General features: G+C 40.3%; 2 protein-coding genes across 4 annotated transcripts in view; one reads left to right on the top strand and one right to left on the bottom strand.

The window, feature by feature from the left end:
• The window catches only part of Atm (ATM serine/threonine kinase), a 108,654-nt gene extending 104,749 nt beyond the window's left edge, over positions 1-3,905 (top strand). For all 3 annotated transcript variants that reach the window (XM_013510995.1, XM_005378035.2, XM_013510996.1), the window contains 2 exons: positions 2,612-2,748; positions 2,861-3,905. In XM_013510995.1, coding sequence (XP_013366449.1) covers positions 2,612-2,748; positions 2,861-3,044 — 321 coding nt within the window. In that variant the 3' untranslated portion in view covers positions 3,045-3,905. The remainder of the gene's footprint in view (positions 1-2,611; positions 2,749-2,860) is intronic.
• A 1,767-nt stretch (positions 3,906-5,672) lies between these two features.
• LOC102006324 (chromosome unknown open reading frame, human C11orf65) overlaps positions 5,673-25,119 on the bottom strand; it is a 34,191-nt gene continuing 14,744 nt past the window's right edge. The window contains exons 4-9 of the mRNA XM_005378039.1: positions 24,921-24,974; positions 24,591-24,791; positions 23,342-23,472; positions 14,449-14,619; positions 8,140-8,195; positions 5,673-6,091 (exon numbers count right to left, since the gene is read on the bottom strand). Coding sequence (XP_005378096.1) covers positions 5,940-6,091; positions 8,140-8,195; positions 14,449-14,619; positions 23,342-23,472; positions 24,591-24,791; positions 24,921-24,974 — 765 coding nt within the window. The 3' untranslated portion in view covers positions 5,673-5,939. The remainder of the gene's footprint in view (positions 6,092-8,139; positions 8,196-14,448; positions 14,620-23,341; positions 23,473-24,590; positions 24,792-24,920; positions 24,975-25,119) is intronic.

Raw genomic sequence — 25,119 nt, forward strand, 5'->3', positions numbered from 1 at the left:
GATGATACTAAAAAATATTTAATTGCTCCAGTTCCTTTTTTTTTTTTTTTAATTTTTGGTACTGAGGATTGAACCCAGGGCATTTTCACCAAGATACATCCCAAGCCCCTCTTTTCTCTGTTTTTTAGTTTGAGACAAGGACTTGTTAAGTCACTAAATTACACATGCTGGGCTTGAACTTGCAGTCTTCTGTCTTAGCCTTCCAGGAGGCTGGGATTACAGGTGTGCGCCACCATGCCTGCCTCTAACCCCTCCTTGATGCCAGCATTTGCAGATATGATTCTGACATACGCCTTTCCTGTTGAAATAATTTGTGTGGTTTCTCCTTCAATCTCAAAAGACCATATAGTGTCTTTAATACAGGCCATCATTTTTTCCATTAGTTGATCAATAAAATGTATTTCCTTTTGTGTGTAAAACTGTTTTAGATCTGCAAAATCTAATGCCATTGTAGTGCCTAACTTGAAGTCATATAGAAACCCTTGAACTTAGGAACAAGCCGTATGAAATCAAGGTCAGCCCCTCCAGTTCTTGTTTTTTGTGGTACTAGGAATTAAACTCAGGGTTTCGTGCATGCTAAGAAAGCACTATAGCACTGAGCTATGTCCTCAGCTCTTTTTATTTTGAGACTGGATCTTACTAAGTTATCCAGGCTGCCCTCGAATTCCTGTTCCTCATGCCTTAGTCTCCTGAGTAGTGAGGATTATAGGCATGTGCCACCCTGTCTGGCTAACTCCTTCAGTGTTTAATGGCCCTGGAGGATGCTCTGCTCAGAGCAGCCTTACGAAATGAAGAGATTTTGGTACTGCTGATCTCGTAAATGTTCTAGAATTAAACATGCTGAAGACATTTTATAGTCCCAGTTTGGTGCCAAGAAACAGTAAAGATAGAAGCAAAAAAATACTCCAACCTTACCATGCTGGCATGTCCTACAGAATCATTTGCCTCTGTAGTTGGGTCTTTTTACTAAAACATGTAAGCATTTGGTAAATGCTGTCAAGAAAAAAGAATGTTCTGTGCTAATAAACACCAGGGTAGTTAGCTAAATTGTCAAGCTTAGAAATCTCTTACAACTTTGGTTTCCAATTTTGTTTTTCAGTTTCTAAGATTTCTAAAGTTTAAGACTTTAGAAGGTGGAGAGCAGTACTGGGGATTAAACCCAGGGCCTTCATACTGAGCTATAGCCCTACCCCTTGTTTTTGTTTTGTTTTAGTTTTTTTGAGACAGGGTCACTTGCTAAATTGAACTTATAGTCCTCCTGCCTAAGCCACCAAAGTGCTGGGATTAGAGGCATGCACCATATCGTTTAACATTTGAGACTTAAAGCCACTTCTTGGCTACTTACATACACTTGTCTACCACATATATCATTATATCCCTGCCACAGCACCAGACCTTGGTTTTCAACACATTACACCCTTTTTCCCCTCTCCATCCTTATTTGGAACTGATTGAGAGAAAACCATAGAGTAGATTTGAGGTCAAAATGTCAGATTTATTTATTTTTGGTTTTGTTTTAAAGATGGAAGAATGGAAACATATTAACAAACACATTTACAAAATAACACAAAAACAATACAAGCAATACAGAATTTCAGACAATGTGATAGGAAATTAACAGTAGTGGTTGTATTACATATTAGTATCTTCAAATCGGTTACTCATAAACAAATATAGACATGTAAGACTGATCAAATAAACATTAACTGTTCCTTTCAGTAAAGCAATAGAAGTCAGTAAGTACAACTATCTTAGCTATCCTGTGTATACATACATATACATAATTTCCCCTTCCTTCTTTTCTGTTTTCCCTCACCCCAGTTGCTCTTTACTTTTGAGCAGTTTCCTTCCCTATCACAATATCTGTTGTGTGTCCTAGATTTTATTCACTCTTTCAGGCTCTTACACTAGTGAGACAATACGGTGTTTATACATGCGGGTCTGATTTATTTCACTTATGAGTATGGTGTCTAGTTATGTCCACTCACCTATAAAAGCCTCAAATTTATCTTTCTTTAAAGCTGAATAATATTCCATTATATAAAAATACCACAACTTTTTCATCCATTCCTCAGTTGATGGGTATTTGGGTTGCTTCCATGATTTAACTATGACAAATTGCGCTGCAATGTCAGATTTAATACTGATTAAAAAAAAAATTTGGAGAACATGGCTTAGGAGTGAGGTCAAAATAGACCCGCTAGTACTTCCCACCACCCACAGCCTAATCTTTATTTGAGACAGCCCGCCTGATGGGGAGTATACCCTACACAGTAAACTCGCTCACCCCGGACTACACTGGTCAAGAGTAGCAGGTAAAGGAAAAAAATTGACTTGTGGTTATCTCCTTTTAGTAGATTAGCTTCACTCAGAAAACATGGGTCAAAGGGTATCACCCCCAACCCTGAAGAATGAACTGAGAATAGGGTAAGAACCTTTGTTGGTATAGTTCCCTCCATGAGAAGACATGAAGCATGTGTGATAAGCTCGCTCTGTCTCCTCCATCAACTACCATCTGCCTGGCCTGTTTTTTTTTGTTAATAATACGGGGTCTGTTTTTAAGTACATAATAAAATGCACATCATTCGTCTAATACATATGTTTTCTCTAGGTCCTCTTGTATGATCCACTCTTTGACTGGACCATGAATCCTTTGAAAGCTTTGTATTTACAGCAGAGGCCTGAAGATGAAAATGAGCTCCACTCCACTCCGAATGCAGATGACCAACAATGCAAACGAAATCTTAGGTGAGCAGAAGAGTATGTTAGGAAGGACTTGTGTCACTTGTTTAGATGCTCTTAACCTCAAGGACCTTAAAACTGTTGTACCACATTGAAACCTTTCTGTTTTTGTCTCCAGTGATACTGACCAGAGCGTCAACAAAGTAGCTGAACGTGTCTTGATGAGATTGCAAGAAAAACTGAAAGGAGTGGAGGAAGGCACCGTGCTCAGTGTGGGTGGACAGGTGAATCTGCTCATACAGCAGGCGATGGATCCCAAAAATCTCAGTCGACTCTTCCCAGGATGGAAAGCATGGGTGTGATCTTCAGCTATGGATCACTCTTGAATTCAGTGTTTAGAAATTATATTTCAGCCTTCATTTTTTAACCCTGTCACAAACTAAGGATTAATATGTAAATGAACAACTGTATTTTTAAAAAATATTTACTACTTGATTCACTGTCTACCCAGAGATACTTAACAGTATTGAGAAATATCTCTGCTCTTACATGTTAGAAATAGCTACTCTACTTCTAGGCCAAGTGTTTATTTCTTCTCAAGATCATACCTATTTTCAGTAGAATCACTGATTTATATATTTGTGACAACCCTCAGAGTGATAGTTTTTCCTTTGGTATAAATCAGAATAAATATAATGAGGGATGGTTAGGGTTTTCAATATTAATCATGAAATATCTATTTACTGAATACCTGATACATGTTGTGGTGACATCTCTCACCCGTACAATAAAACCCTGGGAGATTAGTTATGCTATCCCAGTTTATGGCTATAGAAAGTAAAGGTGGGATAAATAGAATACAGCTTACAGGCCAGAAGAAAGTTAACTGCACCAAAGGTGTAATGTGGGCATTCTCTTAACTAGAAGACATTTCAAATGAAAATCTGAAGATCCTCAGCCAGCTGCTCACAAGGTTAGTGAAAACCATATATGTAGAAAAGCTGATAAATTAATTATAGTGTTTAAATAGTTGTGTCCAGATTAAGGGAAGGGAGGTAATAGCCCACATGTGCTGTGCTGATCATACTTCCTCAAAGTAGCTCCCTAATCAGTATGTATATAAATCCAAGATGATCATAGTATATACTTAAAATGCTTTTTAAAATGCATTTAAAAGGGCTGGGGATTTAGCTCAGCGGCACAGCACCTGCCTCGCAAGTGCAAGGTCGTGAGTTCAATTCCTGGTACTGGAAAAAAAAAAAAAAAAAAAAAAGAATCAGCTAAAAATGCATTTAGAAATTCAGTAAAAATTTAAATATGGTATAAAGCAAATAAAAACAGAAAGGGAAACCTTTGGGCCTTTCAAAGATTAAAACTAGGTAGACTGTCAAAAACGAGAAGACTAGCCAGTGTGGTGGTACACACCAGTAATCCCAGCACTTGGAAGGATGCGGGTAGATTACCGGGAATTCAAGGCCAGCCTGAATTATATAGCAAGATCCTGTCTCAAAAAAAAAAAAGAAAAGGAAAAGAAAACACAAGGCCAGTATACAGACTTGAGAGAAATTTGCCATTCAAGTGTTTCAATTGAACCTCAGTGAAATTATATTTCATATAGGTTTATTTTAGTATGACTAAATGTATTTCTTGATTTTACTGTTATCTGTATCTATCATAGTGTTTTTTAAATAAATTTTAGAAGACAGTGTATGCTAAGACTCATTTTATTCAAATAATTTGAATAATACATGTGGCAGGCCTAGGGCTAGTTCATCAGGAGACAGCGGTGAGTACAACAGGCATAGCCAGCCCATATAGAGAGTCACAGTCTGGGGAAGACAGGCAGTTGGTATCTCAGTGCGAACTGAGGAGTCCACCTAGACCAGTGTGGCATACTTGGAAACAGTCGATCTGATAAAAGGCGGCTATCCAAAATACACTGTATAAAGAATTCAAAAAATTAAACCAAATAATCCAATTTTAAAATGGGCAAGTGATCTGAATAGATAAATTCTCAAAAGAAGAACTAAAATGGCCACAAATATTTGGAAAAACGTTGAGTATGCAAATTGAAAGTACAATGAGATTACCACCTCAGTGCAGATGGAATGACTAAAAGGGTGGAAAGGATGTGGAGAAAATGAACTCAATACTGTTTGTGGAAATGTAGATTAGTATAGCAAATATAGAAAACAGTATGAAAAAAAAAAAAAAAAAGCAAACAGTATGGAGGCTCCTCAAAAGATTAAATCATGTGACCCAAAATTCCCACTTCTGGGTATATAGCCAAAGGAAATGAAACTGGTATACATTACCAAAGAAATACCTGGACTCTCAGGGCCCTGGACCAGCGTTCACAGCAGCCAAGACGCAGAGCCAGCCTAGGTGCCCATCAGTGGATGAGTGGAAAGTGTGAAACACAAGTGGGGTACTCGTGTCATAAAGAGTAATGGAACCCTGTTACTTGTAACGAAGTGGGTGAAACGGAAGCACATTAAGTGAAGTAAGCCAGACAGGACGTACACCGGATGTTCTTGCACGTGGATGGAGGGGAAAAGCCAACACCAAAGAATGCTAACCCAGAGGAACAGTGAGGGTGGGGAGTTCGGAGGATGAGTGATGGGAACCAAAACAGAAGGAATGTTCCGGTGTTCCCAGCACAGCGGGAGACCGTAGTTCACAATAGTCTATGTATATTTTATGAAGAACTACAAGAGAGTGACTTCGAAGGCTCCAGACAGTAAACGGTAAGGTGTTAGGAGTGCTGATTACCCTGATGTGATAAGTACATGTTGTGTACCCCATAAGTATGTACTGTTACATGTGAATATTTTTTAAAGTTTAGTGGAGAAATAAAAGGATGAAGGGAAGTGGGAGAGGTGAGAAGGAAGCAAGTCTTACTTGGATTTGAGATGAATGTACAGAGAGCTCTGTCTTGCATGATTGCACAAAAGACCAGTCAGGGAAAATCATCAGTATGAAGATTTTTAAACATTTAAAGGTAGTATCTTTATTTAAGTGTGATTGTTAGACTACTACAGTTTCTCAATATCAAGAATAATTTCTCTATTTTTCCATGACCACTGTATTCGGGCTCACATTCTATTTCTGTTCACTCTTCCTGATTTAACTGGGCTAGAATCTGTGACAAGAATACATACACAAGTTACTCTTGTCAGAATGAGCTGTCTCTTAGCTCCCGCTGATAAATGCAGGGCTCGAAGGGCCAGAGCTGAGAAAATAAAAGTACACTATGTTTACATTCCATAAGTGGAGTCGGGGGTTAATCTAGTAGAGTGTGGTTTTTTATAAACATTGTCATATAACATATCATATGGTGCTCCTGTTTGTGCCTCTGACTCATCTTTGTAGTCATACGTATTGTTCTTTGCTTGCTCAAAACTGAAACCTAAAGAAAACGACAAATGGTTAGAAAGATGCCGGCTGTGAGGACATACTCATTCAGTATGCCAGGTAAGACCTGTGGATTTACCACTCTTAGACTGTGTGTTTAACCAAAACCATCAGTGTGCCGGTTTTTTAGTTCATCCTTTCAATACCATAAATCACTGCCCCTCTATTTTTAAATGGCTCTGTAAGACAGGAGATTGGGGTTTGATTGAATAGCCATAATTTGGGACAGTTATTTAAGTTCTCAAAGTTTTGGTGACTTTGTCCAAACTGGGAAAACAGTTGCACCCCACCTCATGTTTTGATGAAAACTAAATGTCATGGTTATATAAAGAATTTGGCATCATATTTGGCATTTAGCAAGTGCTCTATATTTAATTGTTAGTGGTTCTTTATTCACGAAGAAGTAAATACCTTTTCCCATTCCAGAGCTAAAGTTCCCATATCTGCTCTGGATTTGATCTCGACCTTCTTGAAGTGGTACACATTCCCCTCCAGTGCCCATATCTTCAGTGTATCACCCTCTTCACTGGCTCTAGTTATACAGATCTCCACTAAAGACTATTTTCACTAATTATCATGCTCCTTCCAACAACCATCCTGTATCTTTTCTTTTCCTAGTAGTCTTTTAACTCAATAATTTATATTGTTATTGTTTCCTTTTTGTACCTGCTATTCCCTTATATGCTTTGATCTGTCAGTGAAAATCTGTGTGCTATACATTGGGATTTCTGTAGCTCCCTGCCCTTTGGTAAAGATAGTTATGGGGAGCTGTTCTGGAGGAACATGAACGCTATTAGTCCAGACTACATGATGTGTTTTAGGAACAGGAGTTCCAGCTGCAGGAGAGAATGGAGCATGTAACTGGGAAGCTGGGCCAGAGGCAGAGCCCACGATCAGCTTGGGAGTTCACTGTGATGGAGTGCTATGGGAGGCAGGCAGCAGGGTATGATCCTGCCTAAGTAAGTATGGATTCTTAGCTAACATGCCTCACTTCACATCCTGGCCCTCAAACTAGCTGACTCTGAGCATGTCAGAATATCTTCGTGTGCTCCTCTGTAAAAGGCAGATAACAACCTGTTTTAGTTGTTTTAAAAATTGAATGAGTTAATTCTATAAACCATCTCAAGACAGTACTTCTTGAGATTGCTAAAGAAGAGTTTGCACTATCTGTTGTGTAGAGAATAGGGTGAAGTGTCAGTTTGAAGGTCACTGAAGAAACCTGTGGAAGATGACAGTACATTAGGCTGGGGTGGTGGCGGTGAGTTGGAAATAAATGACTGGGTGGATGTGGATGGTAGCTCCTGTTTATGGAGAATGTATTATGTGCCAGGCACTATTTTAGATGTGATATCTACCTACCTACCTACCCGTCCGTCCTAGTATCTAACAACAACCTGTAAGTTAAGCAGTAGTGTTACTATTTTACAGGTGAGGAAACTGAACCTCTGGCTTGTCCAAGGTCACTCAGTCAGTAAGCAGTAGAGCCAAAATCAAACCAGGACTCCACAGTCATAACTCTCTGCTGTGCCTCTCACATAAAGTAGCAATGAGAGAACTCAAACTCACATCACACCACAACCATAGTTAAGTTTGGCTATTTTAGAATTAGTGGTATTTCTGTGATACAATGACACACTTCAGTGTGCTGCCTGTCACTTTCAGAAGTTCTGTGGACCCTGAGAAGCACCACAGCGGTACAGAACCTAAAAAAAAAAGCTTCTAATATTGGGAGGCCTTTACTTTTCCAAATAAAGTTTGCTTATTAAAAATTACTGCTGAAACCTTGAGCCATGTAACACTTCAAGTTTTCTCATTCAATCCTAAATAATACGGAATTGTCACTTGGGAATTGTCTGTTGTCTACAATTGTCTGTTCCCAAATGGCAGTCTTCTGTGCAGATGTTAAAATGGCAGGTTCCTTCACACCTAGGCACTGTGCAGGGTACTAAAATGTTGGGTGCTTAGAAATATTTATATATATGAAACGTATCACTTTAGATCATGAGAATTCGCCATAAAGTATTGCTTTAAAAATTCACCTACCTTTGAAGTTAACTGAGGAGTTGCTTGTAGCAATTTGCTTCCAGTTGGCAATATACCTAAGTTGTGGGCATTAAGTTAAATAGACTTATTATGTAATGAGCTGATTTATTAGTACATGTGTAAGTTAAAGGTGACAAATCGGTAGTCTCAGTGTTTAACTTTCATGACTTTCCTATCTCCTAGGAGGCCACATGCATTGTAAGGCAACCTCCAGGACAAGGAGTTGGAGGAGGTTATTAAAACGGGGCCCAATCTCTTACCTTATTGGTATCCTTTTATTTCCCTCCAGCCTGTGTCCTCATTTTGTCCTATTTCATTCCTGCAAGATCCTCAGTTGAGGGCCTGATAATATGTCAGTTAATAACTTCTAAATTTAAAGTATGGACAGAAAACTCTCAGAAGAAAAAGTCAGAGAGAATAACAAAAACTTTCTCCTTGGTTCTACTTTATCAGACCACTAATGCTGACATCTCAATGGAAATTGGAAGCCAGTGGTTTATGATTTTAGTAGTTAAGATTTAGATCAAGAATGTCTCTGAAAAGCCAGGTATGTTGGCACACACTTCTAATGCCAACACTTGGGAGGCTGAGGCAGGAGGATTGCCACAAGTTTGAGGCCAGCCTGGGCTACATAGTGAGATCAAGGCCCACCTGAACTATTTAGTGAGACTGTCTCAAAAAAACTATCAGTAAGTAAATAGTCTCTGAAGAGCAGTCAGAGACAGGGCTTTGGGAGATGATTGAACCAAGGGGGCACTGTTGATGTTAGGAGATGGGGCCTGGTTAGAGGCAGGCAATGGGGGTGTGGCAGCATGCCCAGCTCCTGCCCGCTTTGTTTCCTGGCCCCCAGGAAGGCAGCTTTCCTCTGCCCAGGCCCTTTTGTCATGACTTGTACGTCAGCCGGCTGGACATGGACTGAACCCTGAACTGTGAGACAAAACACCTCTCCTTTTTAGGCTGGTGGTGCCTGGTGTTTTGTCCCAGCAACAAAGAAAGTGACTGAGATATGCTGTCTTTCCATTGTCCAGAAAATATAGACTATTCAGGTAGAGCGGTTCACACCTCAGCTCCCGAAACAGGAGCTGCAGTAGGGAGACCAGAGTAGTTAAAGAGGGGAGTAGGGAGGAGCAAGGCAGGGGAACCTGTGCAGGTGAGGGAAAGTCAAGAGGCAGTTTGCTGGGACTTGTTTCTCCTTAGACTTCTACACCCTTTGCCAAGACTCCTCCCAGTGGCCCGAATCAGGTGAGTTGAAAAGGAGCTGGCAGAGAATGAGGAATATTAGAGTTTTCATGTAATTCAGAAAAAACACTGATTTTTCAGAGTTATTCCATTTGAATTGTTGTTACTTTTGGTAGTCCTAAGCTCTTGAGATCTTTGCTGTAGGAAGATGCATGTTTTCTAATAGTGTTTAGCTGTAGTAAGGTGCTGTATGTGAAGATGGTTCCTTTTCACTGCTCTTCCCTGAGCTTTACTCTGTGTCCTTACATGGGATGCTGTTGGGTCACGTACATGAAAGGACACAACCCCTTCTGGGATCTTAGTAAGCAATTCAGTCTGTTTAAATTTAGGTTGGTTAATTAAGGAAAACTTTGTCCTTTCAGTGGTTGCTCAACACTATGATGAATTAGATGGCAATCACACTGTTCCCTTCGATTTGTATACCAAAATGTTTTCATTCCATTCTGAAGGAACCAAAAAACCTGTTCAATAGTATGCTCAGATCTGACACTCGGGGCTATAAACTTAGCTGTGTTTAAGACCAATCACTGATCACTACTTCAAGAGCAGGGTATGAATTTATTCCATGGTTTAAAAAGAACTTTTTTAAAAGAACAAGCCAGCACCAGTTGATACCTTAAGTTTTACAGGAGAATCAACAATAGGATATCAACAACAGTCTGCATCTATTGAGATAATGTGATTTTTATTCTTGATTATTCTCATGTTGTGTATTATATTGATTCATGTATGTTGAACCATCCTTGCATCTCTGGATGAAGCCAACTTGGACATGGTGTATGATCTTTTTAATGATTTACTGAATTCTGCAGAGAAAATCTTTGACAAAATTCAATATCCCTTCAGATATACATATAGAAGGACCTTACCTTAAAATAAGAAAAACCATAAATGACAAATCCATAGCCAATATCATAGTGAACAGGAAAACTGAAAGCAAACCTAAAATCAGGAACAAACAAGGATATCCACTTTCACCATTGCTGTTCAGTATCATACTGAAAACTTCAGTCAGAGCAATGAAGCAAAAGAAATGGGATGCAAATAGGAAAGAAGGAAAAGAAAAAAGAAAAGAAAAGAGAAAGAAGTCAAACTATTTCTATTTGCAGGTGATAGGATCCTCTATAGAGAAGACCCAAAAAACACCACATGACTCTTAGATCTCATAAGCAAATTCAGTGAAATTACAGGGAACACAGAAATCAATAGTGTTCCTATATACCAATAATGAGCCCACTGAGAAATCAGGAAAATAATTCTATTTGTGATAGCTTAAAAAAATGAAATACCTGGAAATTAACCGACCAAGGCGATGAAGGACTTTTGTGATGAACACTGTGTAACACTGAAGAAAGACTGAAGAGGACATAAGAAAATGGAAAGCCTTCTTTTCCTTTTGGTCGGCAGAGTATCAATTAAATGGTCAAAAGTGATCTGTAGATATATATGCATCCCATTAAGATACCAACAACATTCTTCACTGGGTTATTAAAGTAATTCAAAAATTTAGATTGAAACAGAAGAGACTCAGACTAGCCCAGCAGTTTTGAGCAAGAAGAGCAAAGTGGGAGGCATTGTAATTCCAGATCTCAAGTTATACTACAAAACTATGCTAACAAAAAGAGTATGGTACCAACACAAAAATAAACATGTAGATCAGTGGAATAGAAGACATGAAAACAACCCTGTGTATCCTTTATCTGACTTTTGGCAAAGTAACCAAAAGACTATGTTGGAGAAAGACTATACTGGAGATAACTTACTTTTAACAGATGGTGTTGGGAAGGGCCAAGGGTATAGCTCAGTGACATGACATCTGCCTTACAGGTGCGAGGTCATAAGCTTGATTCCCAGTACCAAAAAAAAAAAAAAAAGAAAAAAGGTGCTGGGAAAACTGTTTATCCATATGCAGAAGATTGAAATTAGATCTGTTTTTCTCACTCTACTGGAAGCAAAGCAAAATAGAACAGACTTACATAAACATTTACAGAATGGGTACATGTTTGCCAACTATTCTTGTTAGAAGGCTAATATCTAGAATGTACAAAGAACAAAAGTAACACCCCTAAAAACAAATGAATCAAATGATGGACAAACAAACCCACAGACACTTCTCAAAAGAAGTAACACAGATGGCCAATAAGTACATGAAAAAAGTTCATCCAATTTAACCATTAGGGAATGCACATTAAAACAACTTTGAGATTCCGTGTCACCCTCGTCAGAATGACTATCATCAAGGACATAAAAAACAACAAATACTGGTGATTATGGGGGGAAAGGAACACTTATACTACGTTGGTGGAAATGTAAATTAGTACAACCACTATGGGAATCAGTATGGAGATTCCTAAAAAAACTAAGAAATTCCCTTTGGCCCAGCCGTACCTCTTGTCCTGAGTATGTTCCCAAAAGTGTTAGACTTCATACTACAGTGATAAATGCATACCCGTGTTGATAGCAACACATCTCACAATAGCTAAGGTCTGGGAACAGCCTAGATGCCCATCAAAAAAATGAGTGGATTTTTTAAAAAGTGAATATACACTGGAATGTCACTCAGATATAAAGAATGAAATCATGCCATTTGCATGAAAATGGCTAGAACGTGAGACGACGATATTAAGTGAAATAAGTCAGACACAGAAAGGTAAACATCACATGGTTTCCCTTATATAAGAAACCCAAAACATAAATAAATAAGAAGCAAAGAAGAGACGGTGGGAAACAAGGCAGACTTATTAGAAGATCAGAGAGAAGAGAGGAGGGGCGGGAAGGGAGAAGTGCAAAGAGACTGAAAATTATCAAGATAATGCTATGTCCACATACCAATCTCCTAAAATAAGTGCAATTATGATGCATTGCAAAATACAATAACAAAAAGGGAAAAAATTTTCATTTACTCATTATATCAAAGGGAGATATATTTATCCCACTTCATAGTCAATGTAATACAAAAAAACCACTGGCAATGTGTGAAGTTCATTCATACTAGCCTCTAACAAACACGTGAGTGACGCACTGCAATATAATGGCCATGATATCACTAGGTGACTGACTGCTCCATTATAATTTCGAGGGACTACCTCCAACACAGGGTCAGTCATTTACCAAATGTTACGTGGCATGTAACTACAGTATGTCCTCCTCATCAATGTCTTCTTTATTATGTTCTTAACTTCATTTGTTAATCCTCTTTTTTCCTTCCTTTATCCCTTTCTCATTATCTTTTCTACTTAGTTTGGTATTTTTCATGTTCCATTGTTCAATGACCATTATTTTTGATTTTTTTAATTTCTATTTTCTTTCTCCTACTATCTAACTTCTGTCATTTTCTTGAACTATCCTCACTGTAACTTCTCTCCTTTTTGCCTGTGCAGTATTCAGAGTCCTTGTTGTAGCTGAGTATACACTGAAAATTTTTAACAGCTTTATTCAGATTAATTTGCCATATAATTCACCCATTTAAAGTATTCAGTTCAATGGGTTTTTTGGGTATATTCACAGAAATTTTGTGTCCATTACCACAATCAATTTTTTGGTGTTTTTGAGACAAAATCTTTGAGACAAAATCCTGACCTATATAGTTTAGGCTGGCCTTGAACTCACTATGTAGCCTAGGCTGGCTTTGAACTCATGTCGATCCTCCTGTCCCAGCCTCCTGAGTGTTGGGATTACAGGTGTGTGCCACCGTGCCAGGCTGCCAGAACTAATGTTCAAACATTATTACTGCCCCTAGAAGAAATCCAACCTCCTTAACCCTCACATCCCTATTCCCCCAACTCCCCAGTGCTGGGTAGCCACTACTAATTTACTTTCTGTCTCTGTAAACATGCTTATTTTGGACATGGCATGGACCATAGGATATATGGTCCTTTCTTTCCCTTAGGAGTTTCATCAATATTATATATCATTACTACTTTGGTTGTCAATTAGATATCACATTTTATTTGTCCATTCATCAGTTGATGGATATTTGATTTTGTGGGTTTTTTTTTTTTTTTTTGGTTTTTCTTCGGTACCAGGAACCGAACTCACGACCTTGCACTTGCCAGGCAGGCTCTTTTGCCGCTGAGCTAAATCCCCAGCCCAGTTGATGGATATTTGAGTTGTTTCTATTTGCTGCTTATTATGAAATAATCTTTCGATGAATATTCATGTGCAGTTTTTTGTGTAGACATGTATTTTTCTTACATAGGCGTGTAATTGCTAGATCATAACACAACTCTGTGTTTAACAATTTAGAAAACTGTCAGATTGTTTTCCAAAGTGGCTGTAGTAGTGCATATTCTTATTAGCAAAGAGGGGCTGGGGATTTAGCTCAGCGGCAAAGCGCCTGCCTGGCAAGCGCAAGGTCGTGAGTTCGGTTCCCGGTACCAGAAAAAAAACAAAAAAAACCTATTAGCAAAGTGTCAGGATTCCAATTTTTCCAGACTCTCACCAACTGTTTTATCTGCATTTTAAGTATAATCTTGCTAGTAGATATGAAGCAGTATCTCACTGTGATTTTGATTTGCATTTTCCTAACTATACTAAATATTTTAAAATTTTCAGTATACAAAATCCTGATAACATTTTAATATCTCACAGAAAGATGAGAATATAGATTGATGGGATTCCTTGTATAATTAATTTGATATTTTTAGGCTTGCTACTAAATTCCAAGAAAGAACAAAGCACAGTTAGACTATGTATAAGAATAAAATCTGAAACCAGGTGTGGTGGCGCACACCTATAGTCCCAGCACTCGGGAGGCTGAGGCACGAGGATCCCTGCAAATTCGAGGCCAGCCTGGACTACAGAGAGTTCAGGGCCATCCTGAACTACAAAGCGAGACCCTGTCCCAAAAAAACCAAAAGAAAAATAAAGTAAGATTCTGAGAATAAAAAAACATCTATCTTTTCTCTGTTTTTGGACCACTGACTTTTAAAATCTTTAATATTTTTCTTTTCTGTTTAGATAAATAATATTTTTTGAAGATTATGTTTGTGGCCCCAGGATCCAACATGGGAATGTTAGCGAGAAAATAATGATTGCCTCTGTTCCTCACGTGCGGCAACCTGTACTTACTCGTCAAAGTTGAGGGTGTTCGTCCAGTTCAGCACTTCATCCACTTCCCATTCCATCACGGAATCGATCCCACCACCTTCCATGGTTCTGATGAGCCCTTTCGTTGCTGTATGAATTAAACCCAGAGTTTCGTAATGAGTTGACTTGGCCTCCAGGCTGCCCGCGTAGTACCTAAACAGAAGAGAGGAGACATAAGCCCCTTCACTAGCTGATTACAAGTACATGCAGTTGATAAATACTGTTGCCTTTTATGGATTGAAACTATACACTAAGTTTTCATCTTATCAGTCAGACACACCTAAACCAGGACCCATGTGATGGAATATTGGAGGGAGGGAGGTAAAGGAACCACATTAACCAGAAAACCCTCTTAAAAACCGCCTGCCCTTAAGTTGCACTTTAAAAAATATTTTTATTAGTACCTATTTTACAAAATACTGTTTTAATCTGGCATATCAAACATGCAAATATGTTAATCATATTCATCCCCTCATTAGCTCCTTTGCACCACCTTCCCCGATCTCCCTTATTCCATTCCTCTTGTCTAACAATGGTCTTCTGCTTTTTTGTTGTCTTTTGTAGATTCCACACATTAGAACACACTATGCTTGTCTGCATCTGGCTCATTTTGCTTAACGTGAGATCTCCAGTTCCTTCCATTTGCCTGCAGATGACAAAATTGCATTTTCTTCGTGGCCAGATAAACTCTATTGTGCATTTATGCCTTGTTTTTATCCATTCATCTGTTGACGGACATCTCGGCCAGTACCATGTCCTTGCTGTTGTGAACTGTGCCGCAGTGATGCAGGCCGCCCTGCAGACTGACTTGACCTCCTTCCTGTGTATAGGAGTGGTATAACTGGGTCACATGATAGCTCTATTTGTAGTTTCTTAAGGAAACTCCAGACTGATTTCCACAGTGGCTATGCTAATTTACACTCCTCCCGGCACTATAGGGGTGTGGAGGACACCACATCGTCCCAGACCCCAGTGTGCTGTGCTCTCTTGCGAGCAGTGTAGGCCATACGGAGGTGACTTCCCTCAATTGGCTTTCGGCTTAATGAGTAAGTCTGGGTGAGGCTGTGTACGTGTTGTCTTCATAATAGAAGTTACAAGGTAAGGTTTCTGCAAGGCCCGCATGACTCCAGAGGAGTCAGTTCCTTCCCAGAACTGGCCACAAAGCTGGTTACACATTAACCATAACCTAAGTCTGGCTGTTGCTATCCCTTTCACAAAAATGCCCTGTTCCCGCTCTTACAAGCCTGGCCTGCCTGGCCACTTGCCCAGCGCGCCCAGCTGCCATTTTCCCCAGCGTGTGACCTATAAATACCGAGGTTCTGGCTACCTCGTGGCCTTTTGTTCCCCGCGAACAACTGGTCATCCCAGATCCCTGCTGTGCTGCTTTTTCACCTCTTGCTCTTTCTTCTCATCGTGCACTGAAACACCTGGCAGGAAGCTGGAGCCCACTAAAGGGGTTTTCAGTATAGGAGGAGCCCCCCACACAGCACATATACTTCACGTTCTCACCAGCACTTTTTCTTTCCAGTTTTATTAGTACATGTTTGTAGTACATAAGGACTATAGTCCTCGTAGGGAGTTGGTACATGCACATAACAGATCTTCATTTGTTATTATTCCCTTCCACTCCACTCCCTCCATCCCTTAGTCTCCTTCTCCTTTGCAAAAGATCTCCTTTTTTCATATTATCCTTTCTTTTGCTCTTCATTTTGGGTTTCTCATATAAGAGAAGCCATGTGATAGTCAAGCCTGTGTGTCTGATTTATTTCACTTACTATTACGGTCTCAAAGTGCATCCACTTTCCTACAAATGACTGAAGCTTCTCTTTTATGGCAGAGGATGCTCCATTGTGAATAGGTATCACATTTTCTGTATCCATTCTTCTATTGGTAGACATAGAGACTGGTTCCAAGCTTTAGCTATTACGAATTGTGCTGCTACAAATATGGGAGGCAGAGGGCCAGCAGAGGAGGGAGGGAGACCCAGGCCACACCCCCAGTGACCACCTCCAACCAGGCTTCACCTCCCAACCTCACATTTAGATATAAACTCACCAGTGGACTGATCCACAGGTAAGTGTCACACCCCCATGATCCAGTCAGCTTGAGGAGCCCCTCATATGAGTGCCTGAGGCTTGGGGAGGCATCTAGGTACAAACCATAACACTGACTATATAAAAGATATGTAGGGTACATCAAAAAGTAGTATCTAACTAACCTAGGTAGATCAGAGAAGGGTTCAGAAGGAGATACTTGAGCCAAGTATCAAAATGTGTTAGGGAAGGGAATGATTGCTGGCTATTATGTGCATGGACACGCCTGCCAAAATGAAACCTATTAATCTGTACAGTAATATGCACTAATAAAAATGTGAGGAAAAGAGAGGAAGCAATTATTGCCATGTAGCTAAATCAGAAAGGAGCAACCTAAAGAAGAAAATCATGTGGGATGTAGACAATGGGGAACCCTCTACATGTTTTCAGGAAGTGGTTTGTATTTTAGAACTGTCACTTCAGGAAGGCATCGTTCTCTGCAGAGGACCAATTAGAAAGTAAACTCAGTACATGATGTATGTGTGAAAAATCAACAGATAAAAAAATACTTTAAACACATCTCTTACTGAAATTGTTTCTTTTTAGTGTTCTTCTGGTTTCAGTTTATATTAGCATCATGTTTAAAGTCATGCAAGCCAGAAATGTAGGGGTTATCCTGCTTGTGTGTATCTTTCAACAAGTCCTATTAATGCTACTTCCCCAGTATCTCTCAAATCTGACATTTTCTTTCATTCTTTACTATGGGCTCTCGACATTTTTCCTACATACATCATGTGCTGAGTTCGCTCTCCAATTGGTCCTCTGTGGAGAGAGATTCCTTCCTGAAGTGCCAGGTCTAAAATACAAATCCCTTCCTTCCTTAAAACATGTAAAGGGTTCCCCATTACCTACATCCCACATGATTTTCCTAGGTCGCTCCTTTCTGATTTAGCGACATGGCAATAGTTATCCTGTAATGAACAGTGCTACGGACCGACGCAATGCAGACATGCAAATAGAATTCATATTCAGAGTATTTGTCGCTGTGAGGACAAAGGGATGCCTGCTCTCTTATGGCGCGGGCCCCCAGTATAATCCGTCTGTCACGAGGTTGCCAGCATCTCATTACTGGGGGCAAAGCAGTGACCTTTGCTATGCGCTCAGCTGTATCAATAGCCAGAACAGCCTTGGTAAAGGGAAGACCATGCTGTTGAGTATATACACACTTAGCTTCCATCTCTGCAACCTTGGCCTCTGTACATGGCTCCATGGCACAACTAAGATAATCAGGAGAAATAAGCAGACATCCACAAGATGGATCATCCATTCCGGTGATGGCGAACCTTTTAGAGACGAGCACCCAAACTGCAACCGAAAACCCACTTGTTTATTGTAAAGTGCCAACACTGCAATTAAACCAGAATACTGAAGTTTTGGCTGAGAAAACACAACTCATAAGTTAACATCTTTTGTCTTAACAAATAACACAGACACCATAGGCTCACCACCACTGTAGTCTATCTGATTATTGAGAACTGTCTCAGCTAAGCCTCTTCAGAGGGCATTCACAGGGGACATAAATATACTTTGTGTCTACTCTGAATATACTTCCTGAACTAGTCACCAATTTTCCAATTTTATTTGTTCCAAATGCTGGGATGTGAGGGTCATCTGGCTGCGATATCTGTCACCCCACTGATCACCAAGGTTGATTCAGCTGATCTGGCTGGTCAGCAGGTGCCGCTTCCTCCCACAGCACTCCACGTGCACCCCTTCCGGAGCTGCGCTCTCAGCGGAAGAGGACGACCACCGCCCATAGAGGAGGACTGTTCCTTGGTCAAGGGTATATGAGTAACTGCGCTCCCCTGCCAAAACCGCCAAACAAGCTCCTAAAGGCTAATCAGATGAGAACCTATTAGCTACCTCGCAGTCAGTGATTTCCATGCCTTGAGCTATTTCCCATTCTGCATAAAGTTGAAAATCAAAGGCATCACCTACAGTTGTGCCCATTAAAAGGATCCGTTGACCATTTTCTGGGCCAACTGTTGGAGATCCATTTGGGGATGGTGCCAGCATCCTGTACAGACCCACAGTAATTTGGTCTGCTATGTTTCTCTATTAACTTCATGTAGGAACTCGCTACGCAGCCAAAAGCATGAAGATGACACAGAAGTAATGTAACATAAGTTGTAGTTGAAGGAATCTGAGTCACCTGCTCATGCAGTTTACTTGGACCTTCTGTACTTTCTCAGACCCATTCTCAGAAAAAGTGTTTTATACAGAAACAATGCAATATACTCTCATCTTTATGGTTTAGTGGATTAGACAGAGTGAGGTCAGTTCGCAGTCACAAAGCATTTAATATCCTATTGTCAAACACTGAGTTTTTACTTATGCCCAGCAGCAAGCCTGGAACTGGTTTTCAAATAGAGAATAACTTTTGGCAAAGGAAAGTGTTGCCTTACTCCTAAACCCTAGAGATCTTTGCCATGATTCTCCTTCTGGGACTTCTTTGAGGTTCCACACAGTTTTCATGGTTTGCTACAGACATTTCCAAGGAGTTGGGATGGCTGAGCCATAAAGCCCGAGTGATCGGCAGCCTGACCACTTTGTGGACCCACTCCAGGGCTCTTCCCTGCTCTGTGTCCCAGTGGAGTCTCGTGGCTTTCCCAGGTCACCTAGTAAGTGGGTTTGAGCCCAGGCTCAGTGACTTAGTGGTGAGACTGTGCTTTAAAGTGCAAAATTAAAAGAGAGCTTGGAGGTAGCTCAGAGGGAAGGCCCTTGTTCAATCCCCAGGACTGGAGGGAGTGTGTTGGTGTTTTTCTTCTTCAAGGCAGATGGTAGAGGGTATGGCAACTACTTGATTCAACTTAGAAAAGACATCTCAAAATGTATGTGAGCTTCACATATGTTGTACACTAACTTTTTGCAAAATTTATTGTTCTTTTCCTAGTGTATACCTGTCCTACTCCGTTACCCAGGGAGCTTATTTTTCTGCTCACTGTGCCCAGTTAGTGTAAGTTCATCAACATGATAGACAGGTACGATGTTCTGCGTGCAGCAAGGTATGCAAGCTCTTAGGCAGGACAGCAGGAAAAGGGATACAGTTCTGAGCAGAAGAGAGAAAGATACATCCTGTTCTTTCCATGCAAGTGAAAACTGCTTTTCACTTAGTGATTTGGATGGAAAAAACCATTTGTCAGGTCAGTAATGGCATAGTTAGCACCCAGGGCTGCACTGATTTGCTCTGTTAAAGAGGTCACATCTGGAGGCCTCGCTGCAGTTGTGTCTGTCTGATCTGTGTACTTCAACATCCCTTTATTCCTGTGATCCCCAGCCTTTGGGGCCCTAGAGACTGGTTTCTTGGAAGATAATTTTTCTACAGACTATGGGGGAGGTTTCCGTTTTTACTGGCATGCATTTGTAATACAGAGTAATTACACTCCCCGGCATTAGCATTAATGCTTCAGCTCCACCTCAGATCATCAGGCATTAGATTCTCACAGGACTGCACAGCCCAGCTCTCTTGCACATGCAGTTTGCTGTCGGGTTCATGCTCCTAGGAGACTCTAATGCCACTGCTGATCTGACAGGAGGTGGCGCTCAGGCAGTAGTGTGAGCACCGAGGAGCAGCTGCAAATACAGCTCACCGCTTGTGTCCTCGCAGGCCACAGACTGCTACTGGTCCTGATCCAGTGCCTCGGGTTTTGGGACCCTTGAGCTGAAGGAACCAGTGCCCGCACAGCTTTCTCCCCCCCCCCCCCCCGTCTTCTCCATCCTATAAAGGACGGAATTTGCAAGAATTCTGCTGTTCCCTCCACAAGCCGTTTCTTAATAACTTGAAGAACAGGGTATAATCTGGGCCCTCCTAGAATATGACTAGTGGAAGGCTAAGTAAATTGCACATAATAGAAACACACACTTACAGTCTTACGATACCTATTCCTACACTATACCGAGGACATCCGGGCATTTTATAATGCCGGAAATCGAGTTCACGCTTGGATTAACTGGCCCACCAGATTGGTATCATTTCTGAGTGCTCATTTAAATCTGTAACTCCTGGGAGTGTGGCTGTGTTCATAAGTCGGCCCAAGCAATTCTTCCTCTGACAGATTTAGATTCTATCCTCACACAGCGCTTTGAAGGCTCCTGATAAGATAGTGGTAAGTTCTTGTAAGTCTTTTGATTGATAAGCTGTATACAGTCAGAGGAGAGCCTGTGCCTCCTTGTCTGGCTCTCCCGGATACAGCTCTCACGGTGAGCTAGAGACCATCAGAGAGGGTGTGAGGGGATTCGGAGGAGAATCAGCGTGGGCTTCCGTGGCCAGGCACTAGTGCAGTTACTAACGACGCTGTATGCAGGAGTGGGCTGCTCTTTCCTCAAAAGGGGCAACAAGGTTTTCCTCCCCTCCCGAGGGAGATTGGAGGCTTAAGGTTCTTAGCCTCATCCTCTCAGAGGACTCATCCCAAGCCTCAGGACCGCACTCTTTCCTCACTAGCACCCTTATTCCAGTGCGGAAGACCTGGCAGGGCCGAGGACTTCGCTGCACTGAACGCGCAGGAGCTCCACGACCTGGTAGTTGGGCTGCGCTCAACTCACCCTGCAACTACAGGAGATGAAGAACTACTTCAAAGCTGCACTGACGGTCCTCTGATTGTCCGCCCACACACTTCAAAAGATGTTACAACTATGAGCTGTGACTGAGGTACGGTCAACCATGCATTTAACTGTACAAGTTGAAGGTTTGCAGGTATACACACCTCTGCATATACCACTGCAATACAAAACTTCACCTAGCCATTCCCCTCGGCCTCCTCGCACCTCCTGGTAATCCTCCCTTTTCATCTCCAGCCAACTGCTTACCTTTGTCACTCTAGATCTATGTCTTCTAGAATTTCATGTAAATGGGATTATACGGTATACGATTTTTAAAATTTCATTCATTTTGAGATTTATTCATATTGTTATGTGTATCAACAGTCCATTACTTTGTACTGATGAGGGGCTGAGGATTTAACTTAGTGGCAAAGCGTCTGCCTAGCAAGCGCAAGGTCGTGAGTTCGATTCCTGGTACTGGAAGAAAAGACAAAAAAAACCAAAAAACAAAAAACAAAAGACTTTGTACTGATGAATACTATTCTTACATGTGTAGAGATAAATCACAATTTGTTTATGCATCCACCTGTTGATGGACATGTGTGTTGTTTGTGGTTTGGGGCTATTACAAATAAACCTGGTATAAACATCTATATGCAGTCTTTCTGTGGAACAGTTTTTTATTTCACTTTAGTAAATACCTAAAGGTGGAATAGCTGAGTTATTAGTAGGTGTGTTAAATTGCTTTAAAAAAAAACAAAAACCAAAAACACCTGCCAGGTGATGGCTCAGGCCTGTAATTCCAGCACTTGGGCGAGACAGGAACATCTCTGCGAGTTCGAGGCAGTCTGAGCTACACAGCAAGACCCTGGCTCAAAAAACCTCTTAAAAAGCCCTGCCAGAATGTTTCCAAAGTACCTGTATGGCTTGCATTTGCTCTGTATCTTTGCCAACAATTAATATGGCAGAGAAGTTTGGCCGTTCTAGTTGGGGTATGGGGGTATCTCATTGTTTTGGTTTGCACTTCTGTAATGCCTAATGACATTAGGCATTAATGGAGTAGCTGATTTGTTTTTTTTTGTTCGTTTGTTTTTGAGACAGTGTCTCCCTATGCAGTTGCTATGCACTTCAGGCTGGCCTTGAGCTCACTTTGTAGCCCAGGTTGGTCTCAAACTCACAAAGATCCTCCTACCTCCGCCTCCAGAGTGCTGAGATTACAGGCATGCACCAGCATGCCCGGCTTGATTTGCTATCAATGTATCTTCACTGAGAAGGGTGTTTGTTCAAATTTATGGCGTATGTTGAAATTATACTCTCTTATCATTACTTTTGACAATTTAGAAGTATGTTCTAAACTTAAGACTTTTGTAATATATATATGTTTTTATTTTTAGCCTTTTCTATGCCTCATGGTTTTACTTTTGTAACAGATTGTTAAAGACCAAAAAATTTGAAGTGTGGATCATTGTATTTTTTTTTATAGTTCATGCATTTTCTATCCTATGTAAGAAATACTGCCAGAACCAAGGTCACTAAAATATTCTCCTTTGATTACTTTTAAATGTTTTATGGTCTTCACTCTTATATTTAGAACTATGATCTCTTCTGAGTTACAGTGATGCCTCAGTTCATGAACGCCTCTGTTTGTGAACAATTTGGCTGGAGAAGAGAAGAACTGGGCAAAATTTTGCCTCCCTTCATGAACTCCGCATTGAGGGATGGACGGCAACGTGGCCACCTTCCCCAGGAGTACGGAACACGTTATTCACGAACTGAGGGACCACTGTCATTTTAATGTCCATTTTTTTTTCTGCATTTGAATACCCAGTTTGTTGAAAACAATATCTTTTCCCAATTTCATAAATTCCCTGGGCACTTTTACTAAGAATCGATTAACAATATATTGATGGGCCTATTTCTGAACTTTATATTCTTTTCCACATAGATTTATGCCTGTTTTTATGCCAATACTACAAATGTCATGATTGATAAGTCTTGGAACCAAATAGTATGAGTTTTGCAAATTTGTTTTCTCTAAAATAAAGTTCTTGCTGGGCGTGGTGGCACACACCTGTAATCCCAGCACTCAGGAGGCTGAGGCAGGAGGATCGTTGCAAGTTCAAGACCAGCCTATGCTACAAAGTGAGCTCAATGCCAGCCTGAACTGCATAGTGAGACCCTGTCTCAAAAAGACAAAAAAAGAAAAAAGTTTTGTAGTAAGTCTAAGTATCTCATACACTTACATTTGTTTCATCCACTCTATTTTTCTAATTTTTCTTTTTCTTTCCAAATCTTGCCTTCTCTTCAGTTTAGAGAAATGGAATTCACTTTCCTGTTTGGTTTCTACCACTTCACTGTCTGTTGGCATCCAAAACTATGAAGAAAATGAATATTAAAAATTATGACACATTGATTGCAAAATGCTGATCTGTTGATAGACAAAAACTTCTATGTCCTCAATAGGAATATAGCAAGATAGAAGCAGAAAAGGTGATAGGCCTTTTTAAGGTGTTTCCAATTAAGACATGGTTGAGTAATAAACTGGGCTTTCAGAAGACATTCTATACAAACTGATGAAGTCCTTATGTACTGAGCTAGTTAGTACTTGGTGAATGAATAATCAAGTAGACATACTTGTGCAGGCACCCGCCGGGAACACAGAAATAACACCACTATTATATCCCAAGACTCAGTTTCTTCTGTAGGACCCGGTCTCCTAACTGGTTGCCTATTTTCCTACTTCCAGTTCATCCCCTCTCCCCAGACACATCTATGCTAGTTAACAAATGCGAAGGCCTGCGGCCGCCTGCCAACACTATATATTTGCCTCTTTTAAATCACTTACCTTACTATGCTGAACTATTCTCTTTACTTAACTATCTCCCTAATTAAATACGATCTATTTAAGGGAAATGACTATGTCTCTTTTATCAGTGTCCCTGGCATCTGGAACAATGCCTGACACCTAACTAATATGTAATAAAGTTTGTTGAATGAATTCACATCTTGATTATTTTCAGGCATTATGCTAAGCATATAAGCATACCACATCCTGTAATCTGTATGCTGAGTACATAATCTGCCAAGTACCAGAAAGTCTCTAGATATGGCCCAGTTTCAAAGATGACTACTAAAAAAAGAAATAAATGTAAGGCGGAAAAAAGACATATTGCTGTACTTAGAATTATTAGAAAACCTAGAGTTGTTACGCAAATTTTGTCAGTTACATTATTAGCAGCTATCATTACTTTTGGTACTGGGCCTTGAACCCTAGCCCATTTTTTATTTTTTATTTTGTGACAAGGTCTCTCTGAGCTGCTAAGTTCCCCAGGTTGGGGAACTTGTGATTCTCCTGACTTAGCTTCCCAGAAAGCTAAGGAATTACAGGTGCATACTAGCAATTCTTATTTTTAAACAAATTAAAATTAATTTTCAAAAATACAAAGGAATTTCTACATAGTTACAACTTAAGATCACTAATCTTCCTCTGACCCTGTCAGACACGGGCCGCCAGCCGTTGTTTTCTACGCGACGATACCAGCCACCGTGGTCCTCTTCCGGAGGAGGATCGTCTTTATTATGAGATGTGTGTTTCGCTGGGAGCTTTGTGTAATCTCTAGGGCTGTTAGCACACAAATCTTCAATATGTCTGTGAGTAAAAATTTTATAGTATATATCAGGTGGAAACTTAGCCTGTAGGTGGAAAAGTTCAAAGGGTCACTGTAATGCAAATACAAAAATGGTTTACATTTTAAAAAAATCATATCCTTTAAATTTCATACAAATGTACTTTGAAGCTGCTAAGTGTTCAGGCATACTTACTCCCCCTAATCTGAAGCGCACATGGACCCCGGCAGCAGCATCTAGAAATTCTGCCTAGAAGAGAGTATATTAGGATGCATTATACATCTGTACCAACTCCCCACGGTTAGTGTAATCATTATGTACTACAAATATGTACTAATAAAAATTTTAAAAATTAAAAACGTATTATTCTCCAACATTCTGTAGATATCATTTT

This window comes from Chinchilla lanigera, unplaced genomic scaffold, assembly GCF_000276665.1.
Source record: "Chinchilla lanigera isolate Chin_1 unplaced genomic scaffold, ChiLan1.0 scaffold00011, whole genome shotgun sequence".
Lineage (NCBI taxonomy): Eukaryota > Metazoa > Chordata > Mammalia > Rodentia > Chinchillidae > Chinchilla > Chinchilla lanigera.